The sequence below is a fragment of the Calcarisporiella thermophila genome (assembly GCF_041956535.1).
Source record: "Calcarisporiella thermophila strain CBS 279.70 unplaced genomic scaffold VTP21scaffold_9, whole genome shotgun sequence".
Classification (NCBI taxonomy): Eukaryota; Fungi; Calcarisporiellomycota; class Calcarisporiellomycetes; order Calcarisporiellales; family Calcarisporiellaceae; genus Calcarisporiella; species Calcarisporiella thermophila.
In genome coordinates this window covers 904,232-913,505 of record NW_027192199.1, presented here as the reverse complement: position 1 = coordinate 913,505, position 9,274 = coordinate 904,232, and the positions used below count along the sequence as shown (strand labels likewise).

The following is a 9,274-nucleotide window of genomic DNA, read 5'->3' as shown; positions in this document are numbered from 1 at the left end:
GCAATCGATATGCGTGTATCGCAGTTGTCGTGAATAGCATGTACATGAAACCGATGTAATCTTTGTACTTATCGTAGGAGCGATCCTTTCAATAATGAAGACTCAATTTCTGATCAAGTGGACAGCAGTCACAAACTAAGAGTTAATGCTGGTGAGGGAAGTGAGATTCGAACCCACGCCGTTCTCATCGGCATACCAGGGATAGTCCATTACACTAACCCTCCCCCCTCTAGTACCGGTTCAGTCACTTGTGACTGCTCAATTTATTTGTTAACAAAAACTGAATAAACCATTTCGTTTTATCAGAAATAGGCTTCTATGGCTCAGCTGGCAGAGCGTCTGCCTAGTAAGCAGAAGGTCCTGAGTTCGATTCTCAGTGGAAGCAGTTTTTTATCTTGTTTTTATTTTTAGATATCCATTACTTGTCTACTCATATATTTGTTCTCTGGCAACATAATTCTCCCCTTGGTTATAGATCGTTGTTCTAATTAAACATACAAACATATATGGTATTGCAATAGGTTCAATTTCCACGGTAGTCACCATTTTTGGCGAAGTTGACCGAGTTTTTCTTAGAGAAAAGATGAATTTGCTCTTACTAACACATACACAATGGTATAAAATCTCACCATATTATTACTCGGCAGGCCAGGAGGATTTTGTCTTGACGATATTGGTGTAGTACTACACCAGTTTTACGATCAATTACGTCAGTAAAAGTCATCATTCATTGGGAATCGATTTAAAAGAAAAGTCGTCATATAATACTGAGTGAAAACAAGGATTTGGCCTATTTCTTATGAAATTTACAAAAAGCACTGAATATAATAATAATTTTCAATAATCATTGTAATATTCTCTTAGGAATCAGTTTTTATACTTTATTTGAATTTCTGCGGTAATGAGAGGAAATGTAGTAAAGGGCTTTATATTATATTAAAAGCGATTGAATAACTAAGCATTTGCAATTGAATCATATAAAAATTGATCATATTTATAGATAAAATAGAAAATACTCCAAGATTTGTATATATATAGAGGGGAATTTGTTATATAGGTTCTAAAAAATATCAAGAAAAAATAGGTAGACGTATCGAATTAACAGCTACAATAGCTTGGCTCGTTGGAAGTATGCTGTGAAATTTGTACCGATGGCTTGCTTTGCTCCTGTTTCTGCCATAAACTTGGTCGTTCTACGATCTGATGCATGCAAAATAGTCATAATTAGTGATTATAATTGTATATGGGAAAAGTTGTGAAAGTATGTATAGCACCAAATACGCAATCTACCTTTCGGACGACCTCCTCAAATGCCTCCTGCACTCCTGCTCGTGTCTTTGCACTACATTCTACGTAAAGTGTATCCATGCGTCGAGCCAACTCTGTGCCTTCTTTTGTTGAGACCACTCGCGAAGAATCTTTGTCAACTTTATTACCGACAATAATCTTGACCACGTCTGGATTGGGACAGTAAGCATTGAGCTCTTCAAACCAGTTTTTGAGAGCATCGAAGGTCTCACGACTCGTCACATCGTACACTTAATGCGATTAATACCATTTAGAGATGTTTACAAAAATTTTAGGGGTTAAAAATATATACCAAGAATGACTCCTTGTGCTCCGCGATAGTAAGATGATGTAAGCGTTCTAAAACGTTCTTGACCAGCGGTGTCCTATTTTTGGGAAATATATATAATGGTATTGAATTCCAAGAAGAATCAAGTATTAGAGTAATCTAACTACCCAGATGGTAAGTTTATATTTTTCTCCATTCACTTCGAATATTTTTACTTTAAAATCGACTCCTATTGTGGCACTAATCTCGTCTGGTGGGAGGAACTACAGGAGTGTTAATGATCAATTCCTCAGGTATCAAATAATACTGAAAGGCGATTTTACTTGGTCATCAGTGAATCGTAAGAGTATCGATGATTTTCCCACATTTGTATTGCCAATCAACAAAAGTTTGAGGGTAGTAGTTGGATCGGCTAGGTAGCCAGGCATGCGATTTGACATAATGATATAATATTTGGTAGATGAATTTCTATAGAGGTTGGGGTTATATTATCCTAATTCATAATATCACAAGATAACACCGCGCCCTGACGGAAATTAATTCGTTGTATTTGACCTATTAAAATTCAGTCCAAGAAAATCTTTGTATTATGCTAGACGCCATAAATATTGCAGTAGTCAAAACATATAGTGAATGGTATTTCTACTATTAAAATAGTTGGTAGAGCATAGCCACTGATTATCTCAGTCACTTATATTTTTTTTTTTCCTTCAGAAAGAGGTACACTGCTCCAATTGTAGCAAAAAAGTAGAGCAGGTATGATCTAAAGATCTTTGGATTGTATTTCGATAACTTATCATTAAGCGTCTATTGCTTGAATTAAGTACGTGCAAATATAAAATCGTCTTAGTAAATTAGAATTAATCTTCTCCAATGTTCTGTATAATACATTTTGTAGTATAATTCAGTTTTCAAGACGCTGGAATTTTGCAAACAACGGAAAGAAATGAAATTGAGTGTTGAAGCAGAAGCGGACGAACTACTTTATAATCTATTACGGACTTTATTTTCATATTTACTTCTTTCCTCCTTTACTCATTTTGATCTTTCGCTTTTTTTCAGCCTTAGGTATCTTATGTTTTCTCCTCTCCCTTGCCTCTTCCTTGGCTTGTTTTTTTCGCTCTTTTTTAGCCTGCTTATCTTCGTTGCGCTTACCCCGTGGTCGTTTCTCTCTCTCATCTTCATTCTCGTCCACATCCCCCTCGTCATCCCCTGACTCTTCATCTTCGTCCCCGGTGTCAGCACTATCCTCCTCTTCAGAATCCTCTTCATCCTCCAAGCCAAGATCAATTTTTATTGGTTCCTGTTGCTGTTGGGTATTTGATATATTAAGTCCGACCAGCTTGTTGTATACCAGCTATAAAAAAAATTTCAGTAATTAAATTCTAGCTGTTTTAATGGAGCAGCTTCTTCCAGACCTCATCAGCTTCCCCTCGAGCAACTTTCTCAGCATCTCTTTCGTAGTCAATGACTTCATCCAAATTCCGTGGAATGTAAGCGCGCTTGAACACTTCCTCTTCCACACGTATTTCTTCTTCGACACCTTTTGATTGCTCTATTAGCCCCTCTAGTTTTTCTTTCATGGGTTCCTCTTCACAACTAAGCCCAGCGTCAGTCACAAAGTCAAATAGCTCTCGCATTGTCAAGGTTTTAACTCCGCGCTTACGAAAGAATTCGGTAACATTATCTAAATCCTTACGCAAAAATTCAAGCGCATGGGGGTGATCATGCTCCACACTTTGGGAGACGTCTATGATATATAGAGTGCGGGAATGGTAGAGAAGATTATATTCGGAGAGATCAGCATGTACGAGACGGCACACTTGATACATCCGCCTGACATTCATTACAAGCTGCCGATAAAGAGCTGGGAAGCGAGATGGCTCGATCTGTGCATCTTTTAGTCGAGGATACGCACTAAATGAAGAATTGTTATTTAGAAAAAATTATTTCAAATTTGTAAACTGTTAGCTTACACCCCGTTTTTATCTCCCAAGAATCCCATCAAAAGAACGTGCATTTTCAACAATAGGGGTTCTGGGCATGGAATGCCAGCTTGATGCAACCGTTTCAAATTGCGCATTTCTTTTTCTGCCCATACTTTAACCATTTTGCGCGGATTGTGCCGACTATAGCCATGTCGGAAGCGGAATTCACCAGTTACATAGCGATCGCGATCTTTGAAGGTAAGAATCGAAGTTTTGTATACTTTAATAGCTCGATGTTGATTATCCTCGGTAACAGCATGATATACATTGGCCTCTTTTCCAGTACTGATGCATCCGTTAATCTCATAAACGATGTTACGATTAAGCATTTTGAATAAAATGATGCGTGTGCGTGGATCAAGCACCTGCTCGGTCGTTGCACGGTCAGATTTATCGGTATTTCTTTGTCTATTTATTATTTTTAATTAATATCCTTTGGAGATCCACAAAGAAAATTGTGATACTCACTTATCGCCTAATGCTTTCTTTGTCCCCACTCGAATATCACTTGCAACTGAGCTCGATACATGTCGGTCTATAGAATCATCTAGTTTTATTCTACTCGCGAATCGATCCAGCTTCTGTACAGAGCTTGACTTTTCCAGACCGCTTTGGACTGCACCATTGCCGGTTACACTATTTCTCCATTCGGAAGGATCATGTTCATCCCATTCACCATCATAGTCGTCATAGTCATCCTCTTCTTCTTGATCTAAATCCTCCCGTTCTTGTTCTTTGATATCCTCAACAGCTTCTGCGTCTGAAAATTGACCATCAACTTGTGATTCAAGTAGTGACATTATCGAAGAATATTATTTAAACTTGACAATTTCGTACAATCGTTTCCAAATAAACATATGCTAAGCCTCTATGACTTCTATTTTCGCCACCTAACTGATCAAATTTACTGGACTCTATTTATCGGGCGTGGGGAAGTATGTATCGATTTGAAAAATCACCTAATTTCTTCAAAATTTTTTTCATTCCATTACAATGGGTAGTCCAATTATTTCCCCGACGCCTTTTAACGATAATGGATTACTTGGAGAAAGCAGGATTAATCGTGTTTCTGAATCCACACCATCAACACCAAGAAGAGATCGACACAAAGTAAGGGGAATATTCAGGCGCGTATATGCACTTATATATTTTTATTGGTTAATATATACTATTAGAGACGCATTCCATCCGCCTGGGATACATCTGCTGAATTTCTGACAGAAGCTCGACTTCCTGCTTGGTCAGCGTCATCTTCTCCTCGTTCAGTATCAAGCGATGCAACCATTCGTCCGCGTGATATTCGAAATCGATATCTATGGTTAGCAGGTGATGAGACACCTAGACCTACTCAACGAATACAACAAGAACTTGGGTCTAATTCAGTGGAATCCTTTCATACTGCTCAAGAAACTTTGCAAAGTTTACCAGATATTGAAAGAATACGGATTGAAGACTTGAACAGAGAGGAATCAGAAGCAACACTGGAGCGGAGGGAAGAAGACGATGAGCCATCCAATACCATTATAATGAAGGATGAAATGGAAATAGATAGCAGGGGCCCTAACGAAGAAGGATCTAGGTCAACACGTAGAATAGAAGTGGAGAGTGGTCAAAGACTAAGTTCTAGAAATTTAAAAAATAAGGATTCCATGCATATACCTCTAGCCGCACAAGATAGCACTGATTTAAGTCCGATCAACGAAGAAAATAGTGATCAATGCATTTCTTCTTCACCACATGCTTCTACGGAAAATGTCCCTTCGGGCCTTAGTTCTCTTTACTCGCTTCTAGTTCCCTCGCGCAATTTTGCAAGTGGCTCCTCGCCATCAAATTCGATTTTGTACGTTAATCGTATGCTATATCGAGTAGAGCTTGGCGGATCGCAATCTTCAGTCCAGACAAAGCAAGATGTCAAGACTTTTCAGATCTATTCAACCTGGAGAGAGTATGATGTTGTTGTGCGAAACAAAACAATTGAGTTATATAAACAATTTGTGAGATAATATATACTTAATTATATAGCCAGTAACTCTAAATAATATATATTCTTCGTGTTTAGGGTGAACTTGAGCGAACTCTCCCATTGTCTAGCTACTATCTTGGAATCAACTCACCACTCGATAAAACGATAGCACTTACTGATTCACAAGAAACCCATTTATTTCATCTCCAATGCATGACCTTGGCGTCTGATTTTTACCTTTTACTTCATCATTTACTACCGCCACAGAATCGCAAATCAGTTCCTAACTGGATTGAAGTTTTTATACCAGATCTTTCTGTTCGTCTTCGCCTCCCAATTTCTTCCTATCCAAGTCTTATGTCAGGTGACCAGAATCTGCCAGCGGAGCATATAATAGAGAATGTACTTGGTCTCCTGGCAATGGAGCCAGAATGGTGCGAAGTTATAAAGAAATGGAAAGAAGAGAAAAGAGTATTGAGTATGTGTTGGCGAAGACGAGATAGGCTGGAATGGATTGCATGGAGAACCATGATTACGCCTAATAGCGATGAGCAATGTAGCAGATTATCAAGAGCTGATTTTCTAGTTGGAGTTCATGCGATTGAGCGCTCCCATCGCCTTGAAATTCGAATAGCAAATCACTATCCCACTTCAGTTCATATGCCTTCAAATCGCGCGACATTGCGAGAACCGCCAGCAGTTGAAGGGCAACTGTGGAGCTATACAGATTTCTTGGGATCAAAGTTGAGTGCAGGTGAAAAAATCGCCATAATTACACGGGAATGGTGCATGTTCATTTTGCCTACCTCAGAGAAGAAATCAAGAAGATGTTCAGCATTTTATATGCAGGGCCAGCAAGGAAATGCTTCTTTCAATTTACGTTGGATCCAACACTGTGATGAAGAACGAGATGGAACTAGCGATGAGCTTGATCCTGAACAGGAAAGTGCTTGGGATGATATGAAGTGGTTTACGAAAGTCAGCGGCGTAATAGACTTACGAGAGATAGATGAGGTCTATGCTTCTTCAACTAGTGACCATGAAGAATACGATTACGTGGAGGAATTGGAAAATGAAGATATTCCAGTACGGCTCAATCGCGATCATGATGCAGCGGATCCACGGATTTTCACGTTGAAGTTAAAAAACGGAATTTATATTGTGCTGCGTGCAGACACCTCCTATAATGCAATTAAATGGGCTATTGGCATCTATCAACTTAGCTTATACTGGCGTCGTCGATCTGAATCTGATATACGAAAACATGCAGACCCATCTCTTCAAGAGGAAACGTCGAATCAAGATTTAGATTCTTTCTGGAATTGGTGCGTAATAGGAGGATGCAGGCCAATTACTATGTCAGGCACTCTCTATCGTAAACATGCTCATCATCGTGCATTTCAACGGCAGATGCATATATTGGCAAATGGCTTTCTGGTAAACTTCAAAGAGACGAGGGAAAGTTCAGGAAGAGCTGTTCCAAATGCTTGGTGGGTTCGGAGCGAGATTTTGAACTTGCGAGACTGCTACGTATATTCGGGTAGATTAGCGTTATCAGATGAAGGAAACTGGCTAGTTAGGAAGTCAAAATCTCGACCCGTCACCATGCATTGGAAAGAGTGGGGAATGGAGGATATGCCAAGTGATGATGGGAGAGAAATAGATTTTGATCCTGAAGGAGAAACAAAGAGGTTTGGCCGTATCTATTCTGATGGAACAATAAGTCTTGATTTGCCTGAAGAATGCACGTTTTGCCTCTGGGTTGGACGACAGCGTCGCTGGTATTCTACCTCCCAATTGCGGCCACGCGTGAGCAAAAAACATTGGCTAGGACAAATGGGTAAAATTTTCGTCTTTCGCGCTCGTTCCCGTCTTGAACGAGACAAATGGGTATGGGCACTAAACTGCGAAATTGAGAGGATGCTACGAGAAGAAACTCGTATGAGATGAGCAATTTGCATATAATTTTTTTTTTTGGAACATTATTATATCTCCATATTTTGTACATACATCTCCAATATAATGGTATGTAATCTTAATGTTTTACGCACTATACCTTGTCAATTGCTAAAAATAGGAAAAATTGTTCAAAGTTCACTAATAATGAATTTCGGATATAAACAGTATTTAATATTGTGAATAAAAATGAATACAAAAAATTTATATCACACATTGAGATATTTCAAACAATTTTTTTTATAATATAAAAGGAGCTCCTCTTTATTCACCACCTGTCTCAGGATGCTGTCTAGTACACTTGAGTATATTTTGGCTACTGCGGGTTGGAGGCTGATCGGGCGCCGAATTGGAAGGTCATCAAGGTCGCCATTGGGATTCTTGGCGATTAGCACTGTTTTGGATACTTGCCATCGCCTGGGGTCGGGTGTCTCTGTGGTTTCTTCGTCGTCGGGGCTAGGGTTGTCGCACTGTTCCTCTGGGAGGTTGGGGTAATTCCGCTCTGTTCTTCTGGTTCCGTGAACGATGGGCCAGAATGAAAAGTTAACCTCCGTAATGGATCTGGTCGTATCATTTTGTGGCTCCTTCATGTGAGGGAACCTTTGGTTCAGTGGGCGACTGGCTACCTTCCGTACAGCCTCCTGGATCCTTGCTGGGCTTCTCCACGTTCGGTGGAGTCGTAGGTAGTGGACCACGTCTACTATCTCATAACCAATGTCGCCAATCGCTTGCTCCACCAGCATCTGGTCCTGCTCAGAGAGTGGGCCGAATAGCCTTCCGCTCTCTAGGTCGTCAGTGAGGCCAGGGTGTATGCGCATGTGTTTGCGCAGCTCGATGGAGGATCCTGTTTCGAGGCGACATCCTGGGCATGTATCGGGCTGAGCAGGGGGCGGATCGACGATTGAGTTGCTTCCCGTGTCCTTGGCTCGGCACTCATATTTTACGTGCTTCGTCACAATCCGCTTCTCTGTGGTCTCGTATGGGCAGTATGGTCTAGGACAGAGCCATACAGGGCGGATGGTGACGTTATGAATGGTCTCCACGTGTTTTGTCAGCACGTCGCATCTTGCTGACGAGTGCGAGCATTGGTCTGTAAAGGGGCATGGGAAGCGGGATGCGTTGGTCGGGACGCGGTAGTCCAAGATCCTTGTTCCTGTAGGGACGTCGGATGGGTGGAGAGGAGGCGTTCCGAAGCAGGGCAGGTTGTGTTGCTCCTGTTCGTGATCCCATATCTTCTGTTGGCTGCTGGATACTTGATCGCAACCGGGCTCCGAGCAGGTCCATTGGAAGTCTAGAGGCCTCCATGGGTCTGCTGGTAGTGGCGAGTGATTGTCCTCGGCACAAAGCCCCAGTATTCGCAGCCTGGAGCCGGGCAGTGGACGCTGGCCGTGGCTCTCGCCTTGGAGACGATGACATGGATTGGCAGCTGCGCCTCTGTGAGTCGTCGAGGATGGGTCGCGTTTCGCGTTGCTGCGCCACGGGGCGGTCATCATCACTGATGAGGTTGCGGCGCTGGCTGCAAGGGATGGGTGCGCCCAAATCGCTCGAGGGGAGGACATATGGGGACCTGGGGGGAGGGGTTTCTGGGACGCGGTCTATCTCCTCGTTTGGGTCAGTGCTGGCATCAGTGTGCTCGCGCTCATCTGAGCCCGCAATCTCGTCATCGCGATCCAACTCGTCGAAAACTTGACGTACACTGGCCAAACGGGTATCAAACGATGCGTCGCAGTTAGGGGGATCGTCTGGAGGCATCGGACGAGTGCGAGGAGCAAAAAAGAAGTAGAAAAAACG

The 9,274-nt window shown here is 41.7% G+C and overlaps 4 protein-coding genes and 1 non-coding gene across 5 annotated transcripts; 2 read left to right on the top strand and 3 right to left on the bottom strand.

Annotated features, from left to right (window-relative positions):
- Positions 1-312: 312 nt before the first annotated feature.
- Positions 313-385, top strand: VTP21DRAFT_t131. The gene has a single exon. It is a non-coding gene; the product is annotated as a tRNA-Thr (tRNA).
- Positions 386-1,098: 713 nt separating this feature from the next.
- VTP21DRAFT_11736 (uncharacterized protein) lies at positions 1,099-2,016 on the bottom strand (the record flags this gene model as incomplete). The annotated part of the gene is made up of 5 exons (XM_069391213.1): positions 1,099-1,200; positions 1,291-1,538; positions 1,601-1,673; positions 1,744-1,839; positions 1,900-2,016. The coding sequence occupies 5 exons, from the start codon at positions 2,014-2,016 to the stop codon at positions 1,099-1,101; spliced, it is 636 nt and encodes a 211-aa protein (XP_069252367.1).
- A 575-nt stretch (positions 2,017-2,591) lies between these two features.
- On the bottom strand, positions 2,592-4,364 carry VTP21DRAFT_11735 (uncharacterized protein; the record flags this gene model as incomplete). The annotated part of the gene is made up of 4 exons (XM_069391212.1): positions 2,592-2,933; positions 2,995-3,493; positions 3,553-3,972; positions 4,033-4,364. The coding sequence occupies 4 exons, from the start codon at positions 4,362-4,364 to the stop codon at positions 2,592-2,594; spliced, it is 1,593 nt and encodes a 530-aa protein (XP_069252366.1).
- A 193-nt stretch (positions 4,365-4,557) lies between these two features.
- VTP21DRAFT_11734 (uncharacterized protein) lies at positions 4,558-7,477 on the top strand (the record flags this gene model as incomplete). The annotated part of the gene is made up of 3 exons (XM_069391211.1): positions 4,558-4,674; positions 4,740-5,558; positions 5,624-7,477. The coding sequence occupies 3 exons, from the start codon at positions 4,558-4,560 to the stop codon at positions 7,475-7,477; spliced, it is 2,790 nt and encodes a 929-aa protein (XP_069252365.1).
- Positions 7,478-7,692: 215 nt separating this feature from the next.
- VTP21DRAFT_11733 (uncharacterized protein) lies at positions 7,693-9,235 on the bottom strand (the record flags this gene model as incomplete). The annotated part of the gene is made up of 2 exons (XM_069391210.1): positions 7,693-8,552; positions 8,614-9,235. The coding sequence occupies 2 exons, from the start codon at positions 9,233-9,235 to the stop codon at positions 7,693-7,695; spliced, it is 1,482 nt and encodes a 493-aa protein (XP_069252364.1).
- Positions 9,236-9,274: the final 39 nt, after the last annotated feature.